The 24,831-nt window shown below is 40.9% G+C and overlaps 1 protein-coding gene across 3 annotated transcripts in view; it reads left to right on the forward strand.

Moving 5' to 3' along the window:
* Positions 1–24,831, forward strand: part of shroom2a (shroom family member 2a) — a 48,150-nt gene that overhangs the window by 18,270 nt on the left and 5,049 nt on the right. Inside the window, exons 5-10 of one of the 3 annotated variants that reach the window (XM_086282207.1) lie at positions 12,660–12,761; positions 13,069–13,086; positions 14,507–14,629; positions 16,057–18,460; positions 18,856–18,941; positions 23,763–24,323. In XM_086282207.1, coding sequence (XP_086138333.1) covers positions 12,660–12,761; positions 13,069–13,086; positions 14,507–14,629; positions 16,057–18,460; positions 18,856–18,941; positions 23,763–24,323 — 3,294 coding nt within the window. The remainder of the gene's footprint in view (positions 1–12,659; positions 12,762–13,068; positions 13,087–14,506; positions 14,630–16,056; positions 18,461–18,855; positions 18,942–23,762; positions 24,324–24,831) is intronic. The other 2 variants (XM_086282208.1, XM_086282209.1) reach the window with 2 other exon arrangements.

Genomic DNA, 24,831 nt, shown 5'->3' on the forward strand with positions numbered 1-24,831 from the left:
CTTGTTGTGACTTATGGTTTACTTTTCATATCTGGTATAAGTGATGACTCATTTGTCAGTCCTGCTTACAGACGGGTTTGTTCTGTGTCAAACAGAACTCTCATTGTGTCCTCTTTGCAGCCTGCATTTCTTTCTGTGTTCTATCATATCATAACGTAACCCCTGAACAAATCCTACCGTACAAGGAGGTTCACTCACCATTTATCTCTCCACAAGGACGAGGCTGTGTGACTTGCTTATTGTGGTCTGTTCTCAATGGACGTGTTTATTGTTGAGTCTGGAAACTAGCAGGTTTTACTGTTTATAGCAAGCTGTGTTCATTTCATGACCAAGCAGAAATATGTAAGAACACGTAAACTTGTGCATGCGTTCACTTTACGCTTCAAAAAAAAAAAAAGGCCTGTAAACCACACTTACTTAATCAGCTCATTACTGTAAGTGTGAGTTTCATAAACATTATTTTTGCCAGCTCTAATAAACAGGGTGTGTCAATGCAGGTCATTATCTACCTACACCCCAGTTTTCCTAATACCCTCTATAAACAGCCACCTCTGAAACTACCTTTCCTTTAGGGAAAAACATTTGAAGATATTCAGAATGCATTTAAACCTTTCCCCTTTTTTTTAAGAAGAAAGACTTATGTGTAGACTCTCATGATGTGATCTGTTTTTAAGGTTAAAAAAAAGTAGTTGGGTTCAGCGATGGTATAATAATTTCACATAGGATAGTTCAGTGTCTGCATGTAGCCTCCGAAACCAAAATTTCATTTTCAACCTCAGTTTTTCTTTAGAGTGGAAGAATAACTAAAACATCCTGAGAGATGGATGACCTGCATGAACATAACCATGTGACTGATTTAAGATGCCGAAAGATCATTACCAATTAGAGCTACTTTTTATAGTGGAGCTGATAAAAATAGCTACTCTGATAACTTCTGTATGAATAAAAATGTAATTAATTTACATCAGATTTGATCAAACTACTCCAAAAAGCATGTGAGGATCAAAGTTATTGTTATTTATTTATTTATTCTTTTTTTTTTTATTCTTTTTTTTTTTTAGTATTTATTTATTTTTAGTACTCATGGCTCCGTAAAATGTCAGAGAGAGGACTCAGCCTAATAAGGTCATATCAGAAGCCCCACCAATTAAAAAGAAGTTTGGTCTTGAAGGGAAGCTAAAATTGCTTTTTTAGATTGATGTTAAACTGAGGGGCTGCACCAAGTACAAAAACAGGGAGCTGGAAGTGAGGATACAGGCGCCACCTTTAATGTATGTTATCTGGGGCTTAACATAGAGAAAGTTGCACTGAAATGGCAGCAGGAATGTAGATCTTTCTGACTTGATCAGATAGCAGAAAAGTGAATGAGGGTTAGCTGCTGTGGAGCAATCAGAGGCTGTAAGAAGATAAAAATGCTGAAGGTAGACCTGGGAAACACCACCCGCACTCACCTTCTTCTTTTGCACTTTTTACATGAAGTATGATAAATTACTATACCTCAGTCATACACTACTCACAAGAATTAAAGGAACACTTAAAAAACTCATCAAAAAAATCATGCTGGATATCGATACTGATATGTGCGAAGTAGAAACGCCCCAGTCAGATGGTGGATTCAAATCCAAGACCTTCTTGGTGTGAGAAAGTTTTCGGACTTAAAATTTAAAAAACCTGTATTTCTCATTAGCTAACATGGAGTTTTGTTATGCAGTGCAACTCCCTGTAAATTTCCAATCATACCCTGGTATTGCAGGACTGTATGAGACTGTTTGACCTTTTGTTAGCTTAAGGTAAATTAACTGTACCTAACAGCATGAATTTGTCTTTTCTGTAATAAATATCTGGAGAGCGGTTAGACTTGTAAACTTCACATAATGTCTGACTGCCATATATATTATTCCTTGTGAAAAAGAGGAGGGAATTTTGGATTTATTATGCGACAGGGGAGCAGGATGTATGAGTAAAGGATCTGGGTATTGTCATTTCAGACGTTTCCTTACAAGGTCAGGTCTTATTGTTCATGTTGCACTTTACAGACTTCCAGTCCCACGGGACTCTTTCTGCTCGTCTGTGGTGAAGAATTTGCTTTGTTCCGGCTGTCTGAGATGGCATCTCCACTCAGTCATTTTCCAAGGCCACAATAACAAGTCTGTGTCTGATTTAGCTCACAACAGAGTGATAGTGGTACATTTACTGAGCCTCAAAGCTTCAATTTCAGCCCCATTTTGTCTATTTTTCATCCAGCTGCAGTCTGATTGTTGTGTAGAAAACTTGTGTTAAGGTTTTAAAATGTTAAAGTGACTCTTTCCTCATCACTAACACGGAGCCCTGATCTGTGTCTGTGTGTGTAACACCTTTGTTGTTATTTTAGGGATAATATTGGATAGTTGAACAGGGACCAGAAAGCTGTCAGGACCTGCTCCAGTTTACAGGTGTGGCCTCTGCACAGACAGCAGGAGGGAGGAGCTTGATGCAGTGAGCCATGTTTCTTTGTTTTGTTTTTTTAGGTTTTTTTGCATGCGGTGACTAATTTGAGATAGTGAGCATAATGTCAAAGGGGAGAGGCTCGTCGCAAGTCACACGAGAATCACAAAGGTGTGGTTACGTGTGGGAAAAGCATCTCGTATTTGCACACGCCTCGACAAAACAAACGTGCTTCAGCGTCAGCGTGCGGCGTGCAGAGATCTCTTGGGTTTTCCAGAAAAACACATTTTGGTCTACTTCAAAAACACAATAAGGGTGTGAGCTGAGCTAAAGCTAAATTGCACCTTCCATCCACAATTTGTTTTAAACTTGCCAGCACTAACTACAGCATGCAGTCAAACACTATAATTCTCCCACACACTGCATTTGCATGAGCGCCAACATGTTATTGTTGCTGTTTGTGGAGTCTGAAATACAAAATTAGTCGAGTTTAGTCAAAGTCCTGCATGAAAGTTTCGGATCTTAAGTATTAATTTGTGCTTTTTTTATGGCCAACTGAGTTTAGTTTGTTTTTAATTTTATTTCCCTTGTAACTTATGGTTATTTTGGCTTTTATTTGGGTATTATTATTTTTTACTATCTTTTCATTCTTATATAATATGGGCGCTAACTCTCACTTGTTGCCAGCCTTACATGGCCACTTGAGGAACTCTACTTTTTCAGTCATTTTTCTGCATCCGGTTTAGTTAACAATACTGGTCGGAGTCTAAATTGAAATTGCTTGTCTTTGGTAACCTATTTTTCATTCAGATAGCAAATTGTTTAAATTGAAAACAAGACAGTGACATGATACCAGAACGATACGTAATATTGAAATTGTGGTGCTATAAAAAGGTGTGCAAAAGCATTATCAGTGGTACAGTTTTACACTGAGTATAAAATAGTTGCATAAAGTATAAAATATAAGCTCAAATGAAGTGCTTATGTATGTTCTTGGTCTTTAGGACTATATAGTAGGGACTGTTAAGAAGTTGTTGTATTGTAATGTTGCTGTTGAAGGTTGTGTCTCTAGAGTAAAGCTCTTGATGAAGAAACTTTTTTTTTTTCCTCCGTGCAGTTCACTTTATTTTGTTTGTTTCTGCAGTTTGGAGCTGTCAGGGTTTCAGTCCCTACGAGGCCCCCTACAGTCTGGACTGGCTTCCTTTCAGGCATTTGCTGTACATGCCACTAACTGTGGAGTGAATCATTAAACTGTACATGCGGCTTGTAGTGCGTTGTGGCATTTGGTTTCCTGCTCTTGGTATTATTACAACGCTACCACAGTCACAAACCAGCCTCGTTATTTTGTACTGAAAGAGACGTCTCCAATACTCAGAATGCGTGTCTGTGTCTGATTCAGATACATGAAGGCTGCGCAGTGTTTCAGTGAACAATCCAGTTATACCTGGAAAAGCTTACTGGCATCAGTGCAAGCATTCAGCGGGGGGTGCAGAGCTTACATTTGCTGGGCTTTGTTTTTCTAAATAAGCCCATGCACTATGTTGGGTATGCAGTGTGCTGAATTGTTGTTGTAAGCAGATTTCTTAAAATTGTTTGTCTCAAGTGAGGAAATGATAGTTTAGATCAGTGATTCATGAAGTGTGATCCGTAGCCTTTTGATGGACCATGAAGGTACTGCAGCAGAGTTCATGCAGGCCCTTAAAAAGTTTTTGAGTAAATTGAAGAAATTAGTGTCTTAAAATCTAATGTATCTTTGAAAAGTGAAGTTACTTGCTTAGCATGCCTGGGAGTATGGCTGTTGGGATGGCATTAAAATTCATAGTACAGGAGATATCAAGATGAAAAACAAATTCAACTAAAGATTAATCATTTTTATGAGCACTCCAATTCTCCAACTATAACTCTGACTTGTTCCTAAAATGCAAATCTTTCATTAAAGCTTTCTGTATTCAAGTGAATAAAATGTCAAAACTACCATGTGGATTTGACAGAGAGAGGTGAAGTGACATAGTATTAATCAAAGACAATGAAGACAACATGTTATCTTTCCAAAAGGGTAATAAATGTTTCCCAGCAAGTAAATTATAGTCAGGGCTGGATTAGGGGACCCTAAACCCTCCCTTAATTACGTTGGAATAGGTCTTGGCTTCTGGGTTTCCCATGATGCACTGAGTGTTTCTTTCACCAAGTGCTTGCTCAGAGTCGGTCAGTCACATTCAGGTGACTGTGATTTGGCATTGTATAAATAAAACTGAATTGAACTGAGTGATCTGAGTGATGTTCTTCTATCTTCTACCTTAAAGAACATCTCTCTGAACATGTTGAGTGTTCAGAGAACACTCAACATGTGGGGTTCCTGTTCCAGAGGGGCATGATTCAACACAAACCATGTCCTTACACAATTACACATTAGCTATTAGTGCCTAAACATGACACTGTAGTTTTTAAGATATACTGAAGCAGCAAGTGGATGTGGAATAAGAAAACAAACGAAGCAAGTTGAAACCACTTACTAGGGATTAAAGTGATATCATGCATCCCGAGCTGCTGGTTACTTGAGATGTCACTGATTGTTACAGTGATAACTTCAGGTCTTAAGGTCAGTAACCCTGAGGGGTAAGGTATCTATCTATCTATCTGTAATCTGATCGAACCCGACAACCTTTGTGAAACCAGCCTTGTAATGTAATGTATGGATGTTGTTTTGAGACATAATACTGGGAGGGTCAGCCGTGATGTTTAGATTGTCAGCCTCCGAAAATGAAAAAGGTTTCCAGGTGTTTCTGGTCTCTGGTCAGTGCAGCAGCCGGTGACTTGACAGCTGGTATGCCACTCAGCCCAGGAATGTGCTGGTCATTACGTGCTGCTCACGGTTCACCTCTCTCACCCGAAACATGACTGGTTTGATTGTAGGATTTGCTGAAGAAGGTCTTTGTGAGTGCCTTTTTAGAGACCAAATACAGCCCAACAGTTTACCTGAAAAGTGCAGGTTTGGCAACCTCACCTTTTGTTGTTGTTGTTTTTAATGCTCCATCTTTTCAGGTCACTAACATGTGCTTTCTTGTTACATTTAGGTTTTTAATCGTAGATATTGCAACAAATGTTAATGATATCAGCTGCGTTTGTTAAACCTGTGAAGAACATAATCCCACAGCTGAGCCTCACAATGCAGACCTTGTTCAGATGGATTGTACGCTTGATTGCTTCCCTCACAATAGAAGACTGTGAATTTTATTGCCTTCCTATCAGCTTTAGGGTGCAACCTTTCTTCACTAATCTTCTTGCCTGTCACCAGACCTCTTGCTGGTGGTGCCAGAGCACATTTTTAGTCAGGGGAAAAAAACACACAGGAATTTGTGCTTGCTCTCCATCGCACAAAGTTAAATATTCTTGTAAGAAATTGATTGATTTTTTAAATTTTTTTTGAAGGTGGCATGACAGGTCATTGAAAGTGAAATTGAAATGAAGGAAAATAAGAGTTTAAATGTCTTATAGTTTCCATTAATTTGGGGGGAAACAGCCAACACAGTTATTGGATAGGATTTTTGTTAATTTCCCAACTATTTATTTAAGATGTGTGACATTAGCTCACACACTGCAGGCAATAACCTAATAGAACAAATGACACATCTGCCACTTCTCTACTTCTCAGCATCAGTAGATTCTAGTGCAGAGGTGGGCAACCTTTTTTTTCCTCATAGGGCCAGACTGACTTGGATACAAGAAGCAAAATGCCAAAGATTGACAAGGCAAAAAAACCCGAGACACAGTGGTGAAGAGTGTCTACAAATGTCTTCATTTTCTGTGACCCATGTTACTTTACTGTAATTTTGATACCATCACAGAAAAGATCTGTATCAACAAATAAAGAAAACCTCTATTTATGAGCACATGGTACTACAAATACAGCGAAATTAGTGAATTACTTTCCACCAAGATTTTTCATGGGATTTATTTTGTCTGAGACAATCAGATGGTTTAAACATTGAGCCCTATCTTACTTTGAAACTTAAGTTGCTGTTTTTCTGCTTTCCTGTGATAGTGATGGTCCCCATAGTCCACCACCCCCATAGTCAGACAGACTTGAAGTCCACCATGATGGCAGTTTTTGTTCTGTTCTGGAGAGCCTCTGTGAGCTGGAGGGTCACTCTAACCAGAGCCTGCTGCAGGTGGAGATGCCTCCCCAGAAACGTTCTGGCTCTTATTGCTTTATGTTTTGGGTGGCTGACATAGTTTCATTTGCCTTTTAGGTTGTTAGTGTTAGATAAAGATGGTTTGCAAGCCATTTTCAGCCCTTGGGCCATATTTTGCTCTTGTGTGATGTCGTTAATTAGGAACATGCACTGGTAACCTGGATGTTTTCTGATAATTAATGTCAGAAAGGTTTAATTTTAAAGGGCAATATCAACCTGTCAGTGACTTTTCAAAAGAAATTACAACGTAAGGTTTCCTTTTTTTTTTGCTTTCTCTGCATTTTGATACCAGGCTCATCTTCAGAAATAATTTTCTAATTTACTTTGACACCAGTTATAAGGCTACACTTAAGAAGAGTAAGAAGCACAATTTAATGCAAAGTCTGTTGTTGTTGCTGATGTTCCTTCCTTAGCCATGCTCTATAATGGAGGCTTTCGGGAAACTGGGTGCCCTCACACCCTAGAGATCAACCTGTTGCCATAGTAATGGTATAAATGCATGTCTGCCTCACAACAGGGGAGATGGGAAGGGAAGAGAAAAGTCCGGCATTTCATCCCATCATTAGCATATTAGCCCTTTGGAGCCAATGAGACGGGGCAAGGTACGGGCTGGCTGTGACAATAGCCCTCCTCCTCCATTTCTGCCCACTCCTGCACCCCCTCTCAGGGGAAAAACCCAAGTAATCCTGAAGGAAATCTCCTCTCTGCTCAGCCTAAATCTATCAGGAGGACTTAGTTTTAGTAATGGCTATTCTGTGTTGAATATTGCACGTGAGCTATCCCTGGCCTGTGAGTTTGGTGGTATGGATGATACCCAGCGGCCTGTGTGCCTCTTTATTTCGGCGCGTCTTTGAAGTGGCATTGGAATGTGGTGCCTGACCAGCACATGGACGCAGCTGGTCCTTCAAACTGATTTCCAGCCTGATATTATAGGAGTATCTTTTAAAAAGCAGATTTCCTTCTTTGTGTCATTTCTGAATTCCTTCGTGCAGATCTTTGGTGAGTGCTAATGAACTTTTATTTAATGATTTATTCGCTTCTTAAATTCAAACCTTTGATTTCAATGTTTGGAGGCTTTTTTTGTCCTGTCACACATCTGGGGCCTCTGTGCTTGTTTTTCTGACCCTAATACTCTGTTATTGTTGTGATTGCTTCTGTCTTATCACTCAGTAAGAGGTCACCCATTATTTTAGGTTAAGCCATGATCAGCAAGACTTAACATTTCAAAACCAGATGCATATTAATCTTTGACTGAAAGGATTTTAGCTCCCAAAAAAAATTTGTGAATAAAGTATTATTAATTAACTGACCATTAGTTGTTAAGCTTTTTGGGGTTTTTTTGCTGGTACTTGTCATTTGAAACTGAATCTAAACTGGTCAGTCAGTAAAAATCTACCCCCCCCCCCCCCCATGCCATCTGATTCACTTTCCAAGCATGTCTGTGCTGGTCCAGCTGTAGCCCTGACGATAGGCCTAATAAAACCAGCCTCATTTGCATACCAATAGCAGGCGCCATGTGTGGTTAGCGGCTAGTGCCCCAGAAACATGGACTGATGGGAGATGAGGAAGACCGAGCCCCCGTGTTGGCTTTTCTTTGTCCTCTAAATAGGCCTTAACTCTAATCCACAATTAATTTTGTGGAATCGTCCCACTTTATTGAGCTTCACCTTAAATCTCAATCTATAAAAAGAGTGCAGGGTGCAAAAATAAAAGCTTAGGTTATGAAAATTGTTTTCATGTCTCCATCTGAAGGAAGTTGCTGTTTGAATCGCTTGCCATCAGACTGCTGAGAGCAAAGTGACTTAAGGGGCAGAAACTATTGACCCCGAGGTTTCTAGCACAGAGTTCAGAACATTATTTTCCAGAGAGCCATACTGGAAGTAGACAAAGTGCAACACATTGAATAAGTGAATTAAAACACGATGGGCATAGTTCTGAAGTGTTAAACTCCATCAGTTGATAGATGGATAATGGATTTTCTAACCCAGGAGGCCTGAGTCCCTGATTCAGCAAACGCGTCCTTTAAAAATGACAGAAAAAGTTTGTTGTCCCCAGAGTTCAGGCAGTACCATCAAAATGTAAAAAAATCATTTTGTTTGGTTTCTCGTGTAATATTTGAGAATATTTTTACCAACTCAAACTTTATTAGTAGCCTACAACTGCATTGCTGAGGAGCACTGAATGATGTTATTCTCACCTATAAAAATATGTTTCAACCAAAAACACATTTTTGTTTAGCGAATTGGCAAAAATTGCAGAATAATGAGAGAAAACAAAAAGCACAGCTGCACAGTTGTTTAGTTTTATTAGAGCCCAGCCAATTCATTGCTGGGTCAGTATTTACAGGTCTATCAATATCAGCGATTATAAAGACTGATAAATGATGTGATCTGTGTCCAGGAAGCATGTTTAACAAACTCTGAGTTAATTAACTCAATTAAGTAACAGTCAGCTGTATCTTCACCATGAGTTAAGCACATGTGAGAGTAGTAGGGCTGAACGATATATCGCATTTGCGATAATATCGCGACATGATCAAGTGCAATTTTCTAACCGCAAAGGCTGCGATTATACTGCGATTATATTATACAATTCATGGGCTGCATCCTCCTGAGGCCGCATTTGTAGACCGATTACGTCACAGCGACGCGCCGAAGGCTGTCCAAATTACTACCATATCCCAGAATTCATAGCGCGGCCCAGCCAAACTCCAGTTTCCAGCAATGGCGGCCGCTACTAAGTTTTAAAATTACTCATACTAATCTTTCTGGGTCACAAAATAAACTTTTAACATATTTTCAGGCGAGAAAGTAGTTGTGTAAACATCAAATATCTGCTCGGTTTATCAAGATATCCCATATTTGCAAAAGTGCTTCGACGTTTTCAGAGGCGTCTGCTACCCACCAGCTCGACAGCTAGCCGGGAGCTCGAGGGTTACTGATGCGGCCGAGAACGGCACAACTCCCGGCACATCATTTTCAGATCACCGCGGAGTTTCGCTGCTCGGGTTAAACGTAATATATAAGTCACTTAGACAACCTAAAAATGTTATTGTTGGGCTTTTTTCAGTGTTTTGTTTGTTCGTGAGTAAATCGGTTTGGCTGAGATTAAAGTTATTAGATTAGATAAAATAAAACTTTATTAATCCCCCGGGTGGGTTCCTCCTTGGTTTTCACACAGCTGACTAAACGTCAAACAGAAAACTTATTAAACAGAAGTATGAGACAGTCGAGAATTTACACCAGTGTCTGGTTATATTTTAGATAGCAAGAAGCAGACGGCCGAGTTTATTAAACTCCACCGAGACAGCGGTGACGCTAATCAGAAGGCTAGACCGTCCAATTTCACGCCTTTAAATTTTAAAGGCGTGTTTGTGTGTGTGTTTATACAATTGCTATTATGTTTGCACTTTATGTGTAATGTTACTGACTGCAGAGATCAGTAAGATGTGTGTATTTTTTATTTATTAGTTTTATTTATTTAATATTATTTTTTAATTGAATGACTGTCTAGTAGTTCACAGATGTCGAAAAACTGAGTGTGGTAAAGCCACTGATTTTGTTTATGTATATTTCTGCAATCTGCACATTGTAATGACTTTCATTTTAATGTTTACACCAGGGTTCCTTGTCAGCACTTTATGCTCAGATGTTTGTAAGCTAAAAATAAACTATTGTGTATGTTCAAATATACTGTTGTGATTGAAGAAGTTAAATAAAAATGTCAGTCATCAATTCATGCATCACCTCATGTCATCATAACAGAGGTCTGTCTTCCAGGAAAGAACAGTTTAAAATTAATGTAATATAGTATTGGCCATACTATATGATGTATTGCTTGTCTTTGTTTAATAGTACAGAAGACAAATACCTTAAAAAATAATCGCATATCGCATCGCAATCGCAATATTGGGGCAAAAAATCGCAATTAGATTATTTTCCATAATCGTTCAGCCCTAGAGAGTAGGTAGGGAAAGCTGTCATAAATAGAGCCCTGCTAGAACAGAGCCTTCCAGCAGACCGTATCAGTGCTGACCATAATATAATATGAGGGTTTTTGCTCAACTTGAAATTTCATTAGATGAAACATTTAATTTCTAAATCTAATTATTCAGCTGTAACCTGAGAGGGACAAAATGTAGGTGACAGAAACTGAAGATAAAATCTGGAGAAACTCATCAGACACAGTTTACTGACGGCCCTGTGGTATTAGTTGCTGAGATGGCAACAGCAGCTCGGGGTTGGATTTGCCCTCCCGTCAGGTTTTTTTTATTAGGTAAAAGTTATTTTTGCTACAGGTTATTACCATTTTGTTGTTCCAGTAATTATCCAGTGAGGATAAAAAAGCTTCATGAGATTGAAATAAGAACTATTTCCAATCTGATCCAACATCAGCCTTCACTGATTGATGATGGCTCTCTTACAGCCATACCAGAGATGTTTTAGGAGTGAAGAGTTCAGTAATAGTTTCACATTTAACTGAAAAAATGCAGATTGGCTTTCCAAGTCTTTAATGAATTTAAAGTTTTGTCAGTTAAAGAAGACATGCTGTAAGAAATGTCTAAGCTTGTATATATTTTAAATATTCCATTGTAGTTGTGGGAGGATGAGCTATTTTAAATAAGAATTAAGCCATTATAAATGGGGCCAAATCTGCAGCTTTACTTTAGACTCTGTTACCACGGTAACTGACTCAGAATTAAAGGTAAATCTTTCTGTAACAAAAACCTGAGTTTCCCTCATCTTAGGGTCAACGAGTTGTTAGCTAGACCTGCCTCCCAAAACAGGGTACAGGTTAGATAAAAGTCAGCGAACAACTACAAACAACGACTGTTAAGTTTCTTGTGTCTGAACACATGAAACATAAACGAGTGATAATCAGCCTGTAATATTTTTCGATGCCAAATATCTGCATCGGTCTTAAAAATCTTGAGCATTAGTAACACCGTCTATATCATATAAAGTCACAGTTATCGTGATTCCTCTATTTCAGCTGTTTTGTTATAGGTTGAGTTTAGTGTTTTGGCTCATTTGACACAAATTTCCAGATTGGCGAGAAATGTTGAATTATAAAACCAAACACTCGGTTATTTTAACGACCGCAGGTGTAACTACAAGGTTCTCCTCATTTCCTCGTTCCTGTCAAACTGTGTCAGTTTAACCTCGGTGGGGACAGAGAGGCGGTCTGGGAGGCAGACGACAGCTTGGATTGAGGGGTGAAGAGGCTGATCTGACTGTGTAAGAGATCGTCTGTCCTCTTAAGCGCCCCCACCCCATGCTGGGCTGCTGTTCCCTCACAGACCATATGGCAAAGTCTGAGCTCACCTCAGCTACGCTCACATAATGAGCCTAATGACTGATCAGTGAAACTGCATTTGCTCTGTAATGTACTTTTCTGTCCATCGTGACCAGGTATGACCTCATGCACATGCCCAGACTTTGAGCATGCTCATGCTGTGACAGTGTCATCAGTTTTTGACAAGTAGAGGGCGCTCTAGCACTACATATCAGCAGGCGTCTCCAGAGCTGTAATACACGTTCCTCGGCTGTCCTGCCTATGAGAATACTCAGTGATAAATAATGCCTCCCATTAATTATAATTATATTTTTATATTATTATGATTTTTGGCTTCCACTGACGATTAAAACAATATAATCAAAAAGATAACCGTCTTTTTATAAGTTTCATATATCCACATTAATGGCATTCATTTCTGCCTGTAGGCTTTTGCAGCACAACATAAAAATGCAGTGACTAGAAGGGGAAAAATTACCACAAAAATCAAAGCCTATAATGATAAAAGCATAAATATATTTGACCCTACACAAATTTCCCATATCCATGCCACACCAATGTGTCCATTACAGTTTGTACACATGTAAATAAAAGTTGTAGGTGAAGTAGGGCTGGGGGTCATTTGAAGGTTCAGGATCACTTGTCCTGCTCAGTTTGTGAGACACTGCCCTCTAAGTGTGAGGTTGTCCTGTGTATGCCAGTCGAGCTCTTAGTATGTGTGTATGTGTTCCTCCCCTTGCTGCCCAGGAATATGAAAATGGTGGATATTGTAGCTCAGAAAATGCCCTCAGAGAATGACGTGCTTGTGGCGAGAAGCTTTCTTACGAAGATTTTGCGAAGTTCCATGAGGTACGAACCTGCAGCTTCATTGTAATCCGTAGTGAACATTTTCTTTTCTTCCTCTCCTGTCCTTCATTCCTTTTTGTCTGCCCTGTGCCCATAATCACATAAATCATATATGTAGTGATTTTATTACTGCTCTCATAGAAAGTCTATCTGCACCCATCGGCATGCCTTTCTGTGTTGTGGTTCATTAGATGAATGATGTTCATCCCATTCATACAGCATGCAGTTCATTATCTGCTAGTAACTGATAATACAATTAATGAAACTTTGTTGTTTTTCATGTTTGTTTGATTTGTGACATGGATCTCAGAAAGCAGCACCTAAAAGGGTAGGTTCCTTATAAATATAAATGTCTGGTTAATCAGGGAAGTAATAGTTTGACAGACAAGCAGCAGCTCACTCAAGGTGTAGATTCAAACAGAAAAATCACACAGAGCCGATACGTGTAGGAAGAAAACTGAAAATGATGAATACACTCAATGAGAAGGACGACGACATGCATAACAAATGAGAAAGCTGTGATTTTAAGAACAGGCTTAAAGGTTGTTACTGATTCTCTGAGCCTCACCTCTTCAGGCAGGTCGTTCCACGCTGAGGGGTCCTGATGGTCAAAGTTCCATCACCTCTGGATTTAACTGAGCCCAACTCGAGGAACGAAGGCTGCAAAGTGGCTTTTATAGGATATATAACTGCTATATAGTTGTTGTTGTTTTTAAAAAAAGCAAGCAGGGAGCTGATTGTTTTGGGCAAAACCAGCAAATAGCCAGGGTGCTGCTCTTGGAGGTGAGTGGCTTTTCATTCATGCCTTGTCAGTCATAGTGGAGGGAGGGTGTTCACTCTATATAAAATCAGTCAGATCTAAAGAAAGTTCCCAAAGAAACACAGTTTGTTTGGGTTTTTTTTTTTTGTAAATTAACTTTAGTATATTTAATTAAACTAAACTTTGCCTTCATATAATTAAGATTTCCTGAGTTATAGGTACTCAAAGTACATAGCTTAGGTTGAAATGATACTTTTAAGTTTCCTTTTTTTCCTAATAATTTGTTGAAGAAAACTTCAAAAACCAGGTTTTAGCTTTAGATTGTGACACTTGGAGTGGGTGTAAAATTGATTTTAAGAAAAGCTTGCATGGGTTTTTTTTTTTTTTGGGGGGTTTTTTTTAATGTGGATATCTCCTTTACTGAAGGTGGTTTGGGGCCTGTACAGACCCAAACCTTCAAGGACAGAGATGGGCGTACTTCAGGCCTTTTTGCAGAGCTTTAATGACTGAAATTAGTTGGTTCACGATAGTGTAGACACCTATGAATGATTTTTCTTTCCCCAAAAGTGATTTATTTCTGCAACAGCTGCGATTTTTGCTTCACATATTCACATAACCGATTGTCCCTCTTTGATTAGTCACTAAAGTTTTACATAGTGCTCACTCCCGACCATTTTATTATTTAAATTTCAACTCAGGGTGAAGACCATTAAAGGTGTAATGAGTGGTTTCACCTCTGAACAATCAGGCCTGGCTCTCGTGTTTCAGCAGAATGAAAAAAAACATATCGCAGCAGAAGTCTGACTCCAGTGTGATTTTAAAAAAAATCCAACCTTACACAAAATGTGCAATGTTTTTGCTTATTGGGTCACATTAGTGGCTTTAGCAGCATCTTCCAGTTGTAGTGGCTCATTATGTGGAAGCACATACTGTTTTCCATAAGGATTTGGTCTCTAATCCTAGTCTGTGTTTTTTGCCCTCTCTGCAGGAGGAATGAACCTATAAGTAGGCCTCACTCCTGGCACTCCACCAAGTTCAATGAAAGCCAACCAGGGACTGCCAAAACGCAGTCTCCACCCGCGGCAGTCTGGCACACTCACTATGATGCAAGGTACCTCAGACTCTGAATGTTGCACATAAGCACTTTTGATCAGCAGTATGTGATTATGTGCTTCGTGTCCTGCAAGCTCTAAATCAAGGGCGTCAAACCCGTTTTTGTTCATGGGCCCAATTGGATCTCAACTGGGCCTGACCAGCAAAACCACTCCAGAAGAAATTTTCCCCACTAAATTTATCTTTCAGTGTTTAAAAGAAACCAAAAAATTAAACTTCAACAAAGAAATTTCACAAACAATCCTTTATAAAGCAAGTGATGAAGCCCCTGAAATGTGCAACCTCATTTACAGAGTGGAGCGATGAGGCAAAAAACCTAAACTGTAAAATATTTCTTTTTTTACTTGGGACTTTGCTTAGTTTTAAATATATTTTAAATGCAAAACAAATACATTAAAAGTAGTAGCTTTGGTGGAAGACACTGGTACAACCCAACATACAAAGAGTTAAGACCAGGCTAAGAGTCTGTCTCATGAGGGCAGCTATGAGTACCTGCCAGCCTGCCTCTGCTGAAGGATGTTTTAAGGTGCCGACAAGGACGAAGAGAGGACCAGACCCGATGACTCACTCACCACAGGAGCCCTCCATGGTGTCAAGGTTTGAGTGACAGAGCCGAAGCTATTACCACCTAAAGATGGTCAAAGATACTGAGAGAATAGGAGACACAGCTGCAGGTAGCAGATAGTCAATCCTTTCACTGGCCCACATACCTTGAAAACCTTGAAAGGTTTGTCTTCTAGATAGATCTTGGTGACAGAAGGCTCTTTTTTAGTGATGTTTGGCTTAAGCCGAACTAAACATCCAGTGAGTGACCTTTCATAGACGTGCTGAACAGAAAGGGCTGCTTTTGATTTGTAACATAAGAAAAAAAAACATGAGCTTCATAGTGAAAATGAACACACGAAGTACCAAATGCTTTCTATCTCAGTTGTTTTTTTTATTATTGGAAATAAAAAAGAAATTAAAATTGGATTAATTTATTTTTGTATTTAGTTTTTGTATTTCAAGCAATAGTCATGATGTAGACCAGTCTCACATTATACCCCTACACCGAAAGGCCAAATACACAATAAGGCAGGGGTGTCAAGCATGTGGTGCAGGAGCCAGAACCAGGCCGCCAAAGTGTCTTTCTTTCATCATGCTACTCTGTGCTGGACCCACCTGAGATTCAATTGGCCTGAATGTAGCAAATGGCTCAAATAATGTATATTTAACAGGTTTTAAGATAAAGTGTTTAATCTGTGTTTACTTGTGTTGTGTCTGTGTTGTTTGGTGTCCAAAAAGCTTATAATTAACTACATCTAAATGTGATAAAACGAACAGGTTACATAGTGGTACAGATTTAGATCCCTTTATTATTAACGGCAAACTTTTACAGCTGAAAAACCAGTTGTTCAAAAATCTGTCATTTCTCTTAACCTCTAGCTCGTCATCGGCCAATCTCTCCACCAGCTGGGAGCAAACAAACCTGCGCAGAGTGTCCGACCAGTTCAGCTCTCACGGCAGCATGGACAGCCTAGAGCATGTGTCACACCCATACGCCGCTGGTCAGCTCTCACACGCCAAATCAAACAACAGCATGGAGCAACTCGGAGGAGGGAAAAGGGACTCGGCCTACAGCTCTTTCTCCACCAGCTCCAGCACGCCGGACTACACCCTCTCAAAAAGCAATGCTGCTTCAACAGAGAACATGGTCTACAAAGTCGGGCAGTGGGAGGGGGGAGGAAAGCACAACAGCAGTGGCAGAAATGGCCACAGCCTGGCTGCAGAGGGAGTCAGACAGGATGACAGGCTCACGTATTTTCAGATGCCAGGCGTCAGCTCAGGCTGCGATGGTCCACAGACCGAGGAACCGGCTGGTTCCCACCATTCAACTTCAAGTAGAACCAGCTTTGGGCCTGTTTGGAACGTCCCCGAGAAAAAGAAAACTGCTTCTTCTTCTCCTCCGCCTCCACCACCACCCACACGCAGTGATAGTTTTGCTGCTACTAAAGTCCATGAAAGAGGGCTGATGATTGCTCACCCCGAAGGAATCGATTCCCACCTGCAATCCAGAGCTTCATGTGAAAATCGCTGTCACAACATTTCCCTGAAGAACGACCATGACAGTTTTTACTTTCAGTCTGAAAAATCCCATCAGGACCAGTTCACTTCAAACAAACGGTATTCCCACTCCAGTGACGTTCGGCAGCCCACCCATGTTAACCAACCTTACCATCAAAGACACCACAGCGAGAAAACCACTTTTCATCCTCAGCCTTGGGCTACTTCTGCACCAAAGCCAAAGAACGTAGGTGGGTACTATTACAGCATGCAGGAGGTATCTGCTAACGGTTCAACACAACACACTGGCCAGAGCCAGAGAAAGAACTTAAGTTCCTCTACAGGCCCTGACCAAAACACAGAGAGCAGCGGGCACAGCCGTTACTACTGTGTGACTACATGCCAGCCCACACAGCCGAACCCTGTGTCTTTGTCAGGAATACCAGAGGACAGGGGCTGTGCGACATATCTGCCACAGACTGGAAATGAGCGAACCTCTCACAGTCCGCTGACGGTTGCTAAAGTGAAGTATCATCTGCCCCAACAGCAGCAGCACTCACACACTAAAGACACCAATGGGTACAGCAAGCACCAAGTCACTAGTGTACATGAAAACCCGGCACTTAAAACGGGCTCAGAAGATTGGGGAGGCCAGAGAGGGCACAATACACAGACAGAAGAATCTCGGCACAGCAGTCAGTCTGAACAGCGCCGGCTTCTACCACTGCAGCACAGAGAACTGCCCCAAGAAGTCAAGCACGACAGCCAAAAGAGCAACAACATCTCCCCCCAGGCCAACCCCATGCTCCACTCACTGTCTTTGGATGTCGCAGGGCAAGATGATAGAGGAAGAGGCGGTGCAGTTTCTGACGAGTCCACTGAAGCTAAGCAGTTAAAGCGCGAAGACCGCTTTGCCACCACACTGAGAAACGAAATCCAGATGAGAAGAGCAAAGCTGCAGAAAAGTAAAAGTGCGGCTGTCCTCCCCTGGGTTGAGGGTCAGGCTAAAGAAGATCAGGACATCCGGAAGTCCACCGAAAGTACAACTCCAACCTCCTCCTCCAGCTCCTACAAGGATCACCTGAAGGAAGTGCAAGAGAGGGTGCTCAAGGCTACATCTTTCAGGAGGAGAGACCTGGAGCTAGTTTTACCAGAGCACTCTAATGCTGAGGCTTTACCTAACTACCCATCCTCGGCACATGCGCGCAAAGATGTCACGCCTCTGCCAGCTGTCACACAGTCAGCAACGAGCCATTCAGGAGGTCAGGTGACTCGCACTGGTGGTCGAAAGCATTTTCCTGCAGAAAAGAAAGTTAAGTCTTTCTCTGAACCAGACAAAATTCACAAAGTGGGGACGAAAGAGGGTGTCACTCCAAGTGATAATACAAGCTCCTCATTAGACCAGCAGAAACTCTTTGAAGACGGTAAGAAACCAGGTCTACCTCACCACATGCCCCTTGAGAGCCATATCAAGCGCCAAAGTCGAGAAGCCGCCTCTGTTGGTGCAACAGAAAATGCAATGAAAGGAATCAAAGGTAGAGATTACGCTGAGGAGGCCTTCAGAGTTTCTACACAAAAGCAGTCCATCCAAGACCAGCAAAGACTGGGCACGTTTGCCGAGTATGAGGCCAGCTGGAATACACAGAAGAAACCTTCAGAGAAAAGGGTCTCTGGACGGTACAAGTCAGCTGATAACATACTCGATCCAGGAACCGAGGAGAGAGCCAGAACCACCTGTTCCCATGAGAGGTTCAGATCGTCTCCATCTACAGAAGTCTACGAACAGGTGAGGCATGAAATCTCACGAGGTCCATGATCTCAGAGTAACTTTTGTTAAGATAGAATTATCAATGCACGAAAAAATTTTCGTCATTTTGAAGTCCCTGGTGTGTCAAACCCTCTTGGTGGCCTTTACATCTCATTAAGAGCAAAAGTGCTGACTGAAGGTACAGCGACAAAAGAGAAGCCAAGTCAAATATTAATCCATGTTTATTCTTAGTGGCACACCCTCAACTTAAGCAAGAGAAAGGGGCAACCCTTTCACTGGTGAGAAACCAGGAAGCAGCATCATGAGTTGGTTTGAATAATTATCGAAAGAAAAAGTTAAGCCTCTGGGATACCTGGGAGCCTGTCTGCCGTGGATGTTTGTGCGTAAATGCATTTGTTCGACTTTATTTACAGAAGATTCCAGTTCCTGCAAAGAAGTCAGAGGCAGAGTATTCAGAGCCGGAGAGTAAACCTGCTGAACCACTCAGCTCTGACACATGGTGAGTAAATCCAAAGACGTTATGAAAGAGCGATATCATGGCACTGGATGAATCCTGAATTAAAAGCTGTGTGAGAATTAGGCAACAGCAAAAGTGGTGATAAAGTAGCAACTTCCTGTCGGTGAAAAGGCTTGTTAGAGGTCTTGTTTTGGGTCAAAGGCTGCAATGCATGAATAGTTTTTAATCAGATTTGGCTGTTGATTCTACAACACTGATATTATATGTTTTGTGCTTTTATTTAGATTTTAATGATTTAATTGTTTTCAATTCATTGTTGGTTTCCAGAGTGGGTTTGCTAGTTTCTGTTTGGTCTTTATCGTTTTAATGATGTTTAGTTTTGGTTTACTTTTTTATTATAATCTGGGGAGTTTATTTTTCTGGGGCTGATTTAAGTTGAGAGCAGGTAGTGCAAACACTCGACTCTCAGTCATATAGACCTCCCAGTATCAGGAATGGTCTCCTCTAAGGCCTCCTGAGATTGTCTTGTGTTGACAGATTAGCCCAAACCCATAATATCTTAAGCTAAAGCAGTTATTGTTTAATATTTTTGGTATTTTAGAAGTTTTTTAGTAAGTTAGTTTTTTGGGTAATACTGGGGTACACAACTAATACAGTTAATACAGTTAAAACACAGTGATTATCATTTGTGAAATACTCAGTCACTATTTCCATCTCCCTGAACACACATTTTTTAATGTAGTGAAATAACCACACTTAGACGATATAGGCATGCAGGAGTTGTGAAATATTCCCATACTCACACCAAGACTAAATTACACTTTGTGTTATTTTAATGTGTTAGCGCTGCGACAGGTTTCTGACCTGTCCAGGGTGTACCTGCCTCTTGCCCAGTGGTAGCTGTGGTAGGCTCTGCGACCCTAAATTGGATAAGCAGATCAGAGTGAATGGGTGGATGGTGTTATTTTAAATGCGTTACTAATTTTCAAAAAGCTGTATAATGACTGTTTATGCAGATTTTGTGTATCAGTGATCTTTAAAATCATTATTCTAGATAATAAGGCTGCTCAAATAAGGGTCTCGGGGCATTTCAACATGGCTACCAAATGGCAAAACATGCTTCTATAAAGATTTTGGTAAAATGTCATGAAAATATGCCAGCTATGGCATTGGGCTGGTGTTATCTCCACTATACAGCACCAGCAGAACAATTGGTGTTCTTACATGTATTTGCATCAATGCTTATCTCACAGGCTAATGTTGTAAAATTATTATCTTCAGTGAACAATTTAACATTGAATACTTGTTTTGCTCTTGCCGCACCATCTTCGTGTTATTATGCTCATGAGCGTTATCAGTAAAAGAGGGCACAGAGCTTTTGGGGGAACACTGAAGTCTTTATAATCTGTTAACAGTGGCGCTGTCTGGGCGCAGCTGTAACAACATAAGCCGTCTCTCTGGCTGACTATTGTGTCGTTTAGTGGAGGCTTAGCGGTGTAGGCGAGGCATCTGAAAGTGTCCGTGACGGCAATAAAGCATTTCTTCAGCCCTGCATGGGAATATATGAGGGCCCGGAGTGCAGGGGGCCAGCTCGAAGGCATGACATTATCATCGATAAGATCTGCCAGTCTGCATAACTGGTTTTTTTGTCAGTTCCAGCTGTGTGATTCTGAGAATGCAGGACTGTTTGGTGCAACACAAATATCCAGACTGGGATATCTCAGCTATTACAGCTACTGAATTCCACCATGAAATTAATTTGTGCGATTTAAGTACATAATGAACAAAATAAATAACTTGAGCAATCATATTTATGTCCTTTTTCTCTAACTAATCACCTCTGAGTGTGACAGGGACCAGGGGACTGATTTAAGTTATGTATATAGTTAATAAATATATAGACACAAATTTCTCCATTGTAAGTAAGTGTGGAAATATTATGTGTCATACAGTATGTTTATATTTAAGCTTCATAATCCTGCGAAGCTGTCTGTCGATGTCTGTCTGTGTGTTTGCTAAAACGGATTAATGACTGATTAATCTCGCTCCTTGGTGACTGTTTGTGTTGCTGGTGACAGCTGACGAGTTCTCCTTTGATGACTCTGATATATTGTGTAAAATGCTCAAATGTAGCGTCACCTGTTCCACCTGTCCTTCTCTATCAGCAAATCCACTGCTTTGATTGTTTCGTGTTTTTCCACTAGCTACATCCGGCCCGTCGCGTCCTTCCTCAAATGTATGGATGGTAAAACTAAAATATTGTAGTTTAGCTTTAATTATTATAGAAGCTCAAGATGGGATCATTTTAAAAAGGTCAGTCAGTAGTTTTGAAAGGTTTCTCTGATTATTATGATTCAGTTTTGAGCCATGTATGGTGACGTGGGGAGGGTGACTTCATGCTTTGTAACCAGTTATTCAGGAGTCTTTTGTCACTACCTAAACTCTCATGGGGGTGTCGAGTATCCGATGTTGAGCAACCTCTCACGTTTCCATAACAACCACGGATCAGAGGGTGGTATTGTCATTGATAGTCTGCGAGATGACTTAAGTGATCCGTGCTCCACCCAGTTATTGTTACTGATACAAGTGTAAAGAGACACCAACAGGTGCCTTCTGTCACAGAGAGCCGCCAGACACTCACTTTTTCTTCAGTTCAGTGGAAATGACGAGATTAAAGCGTCACATTGGGTGAGTTATTTAATACGTATTTGTCTGTTTTAGCCCTAAAGTGACCAAGCTAAAGTAGCAGATGTCATTTATTACACTTTGTAAAGGAATATATCATTTTTAATGGGTCCGTTTATGTTTTCTTTATCTATGGCAGATACTCTAAATTATAAAGAATAATACCTTTTAAAACTTATGGTACGCATGAGCAGGGTTTTTCCTGCTCTTTGGTGGGTGTCTCTATATGTAAACATAATTAAGTCAAGCCAGAGACTCTGTGTTACCTTTATTTAGAAGTTTATGTATTTCTACTGATATTTGGATGTTTCTTTTACCCCCATTTTTAAAACATAAATAAATAATAATAATAATGGTGAGATGTGATAGACTTTTACTCAGTCTTTCACACTAAAATGTTACCTTTTTAAAACCTTTTTAAAAAAGTAAATGCTTCAAAATAACTGCCCTGAGACATTAAAATGGCTGTGGGGTGGTGGCACTTGATTATGATTATTTACAGTTTGTCAAAGATGACAACTAAAAAAAAAACTCATTAAAAACTAAAATAAATGACTGTGAAGAATTTAAATAAATGCACCTTTAGGTCATTAGATCAAAATTTCACCAAAGCAACAAAAATAAAAAATAATTAAAAATATAAAATAAGTGGAAGACAAAAGCGACTGTTTCATGAACATTGATAATCATACCTCAGTTTTACATATTTTTATTTTTATTTTTTTACCAGCGTACCACGTTCTCACACTTTGCCCGGTGGAAGCAGTTGTTCATCATGCAATTTGTTGCAGCTTGTATGGGTTCATATTGGGATGTTTGAGTTACGGCGTCTGCCTGTCCACCTGGAGTGGCATTTTATCTTACAATGGCAGATTAAAGCTGCATGGTAAATGAATCAGTGTTGTCTGAATGCTCCACATTAAGGTTGTATTGGAGCATGTATGGAAATGTAATCTGTGTGCAGGAAACCACACTATTACAGCTAGATGTTTGCATGCTTTAATCATGTCTGCGTGATGAAGGCATTCAGACATGATTAAATCAGGTTGACAGTGGAAAGCATGTATGGCGATGCTCTCGGTGTGCTGCTGCTAAAACGTCAACCACTCAGTTCTCTGCTTGGGGCTGGTCCCTCTCATCTCTCTACACACGTGTAAAAAAAATAAAATAAAAAAATCGTAATCTGTACCAAAAGCTTTTAAATGGAGCCGAAACCTTCAATTTAGTTTTATGTAGCACAAGTTCACAACAACCGTCACCTAAAGCAGCCTTACCGAACGGTCTTTAAGAAACCCGAAGAAGTCCAGTCACTTTCTTTCCAAGCTCCCATGACCTGGATCACCGAGAACCAACATTGCTCTTGAAGTTGGACTGAAGTTAATTGGTTGCCGGGTTGTCGCTGTGTATGATCTGGCTGTTCTGTTCACTCACCCATACTTTGTGTCAGTATGTCAGTGCAGTGGCTGCTGAAAACCTTGCTAAATGTTCTGTGGTGCAAATATAACCATGGAAAACCAAAGAGGCAGTCTGTCTTCTGGTAAAATTACATATTAAGTTTATTTTTTGAGCAACCTGGCAGAGGAAAACAGACCAACGGACATCAACTGTTAAGTGACTACATTATACTTTATTATTCCTGTGATAAAAAATAATTTTGCAGAGGCAGATGGGGGGAATCCCCACGCCTCTTCATGCCTCTCCATGCAGCCTTGCAAATCGCACCCAGTATATAATGGCTCTGTTAATGACCTGTTTTCTCTGCACTGCAGAGTCGAATCATACTTAATGATAAACACCTACAAGTTTAAATCTGTTTATAATCACCTTCAGCTCTCTGAAGACCTCCACACATCACGTTCTCCTCCTCCACTGTTTCCACTCCAAGGAGTTAAAACTCCAAACATGAATGAGGCGGGGGGGAAAAAGTGCTCTTCTGCTTCTAGAGGATTATTTATTCCTCTTTGCAGGCTTTGTGGGAACTGAAATATTCCTCCTCAGGCTGCCAGCTGAACAGTTACCCGCAGAAAGAGGGAGAGACGTGTGTCTTGTCGTGCTGGTGTAATGATAGTGGCTGCTGGAGAACAAGGCCCCTGCCACAGCGTATTATTTGATTGAGCTGCTGATGATAGCCCACGCTGCCTGGCTGTGTAATTAAAAGCTTTCCTTTGTGTTCCTCAGGTTCCCTGACAGAGCTCCAGGTGATTGTAAAGTGAGAGACAAGCCTGCAGAGTTTGAACATTACTCAGCGCCACCCCCTCCTCCCATGACGGGAGCAGACCCCGACTGCAGACACAGAGCTGCTGCTGCCACCCTCAGCCACAGACCCACATCTATTTCTCTCGACCTCACAGAGACTGCCCCCCCTCAGCCTGAGGACCACAGTCACACAGACCCGCACTCTGGACTCTGGAGAAAGCCCCCTGCACTAGAGAACCCTCTGCCTCCACCCAGATGCCCAGAGGTCGACTCCCACGAGTCCTCTGCCGGTTCCCAGAGTGAAGGCTTAAACCTCTCTGATCATAACTCCGCCTTCAACCACACCCACGCTGTTAAAGGAGACTCTGAGCAGGGCAAAGGACAAGGGGCAGGACATCATCTCTCAGCCTCTCCCTCTGCGTCCTCCTACAGACCTTCAGGGCTGGCCAGCATGGAGGGGCACCGCTCACCATCTCCTCAGTTTTCCCCACAGAGACTCAGCGACAGGCCTCCGGTCTCTCTTCAGGATGAATTCTCAAACAGGTAACGTTTGGGGTTTTTTTTTTTTCCCCCACACATTTCAAAGCTGCACAACATTCTGAACAGCTACTGTAACTCCTCCGCTCATCGCGTCTTTATGCTTCAAGTACAAAGGGGCTCATTGAGAGTCGCTGCCTCTGTAGAGTCAACATGTGAGTGCTATCAAGGCACAGTAAATTAGAGGGATTCTCTGTAGTTCAATTCAGGGCACAAGCAGTTCTGAGATTATTCTGCTCAAAATGTAAACGCCTCCATTTCTTAAGCCCCAAACATGAAACTGTTTGTTCATTTTCTTGATTCGGACCTAATTGATATCATCTGTAGCAAACGTATGACTGTACAGTACCACAGAAAGTGGTGGGAGGAGTCCAGAGGTCTCGGATATCTGAGCACACTGGGCATGGAAAAAATCTCCTCTGCCATCATGCAATGAAACTTTAAATCAGCTCATGGCTGAGAGAACCACAACAGGACGTTTTCTTCTTGTCTAAGTGGAAATTTTCTTCTCTCT

This window comes from Aulonocara sp. 'chitande type north' Nkhata Bay, linkage group LG23 (assembly GCF_057382095.1).
Source record: "Aulonocara sp. 'chitande type north' Nkhata Bay isolate Kocher_YH1m ecotype deep benthic linkage group LG23, A_spYH_male_GT1.1, whole genome shotgun sequence".
Lineage (NCBI taxonomy): Eukaryota > Metazoa > Chordata > Actinopteri > Cichliformes > Cichlidae > Aulonocara > Aulonocara sp. 'chitande type north' Nkhata Bay.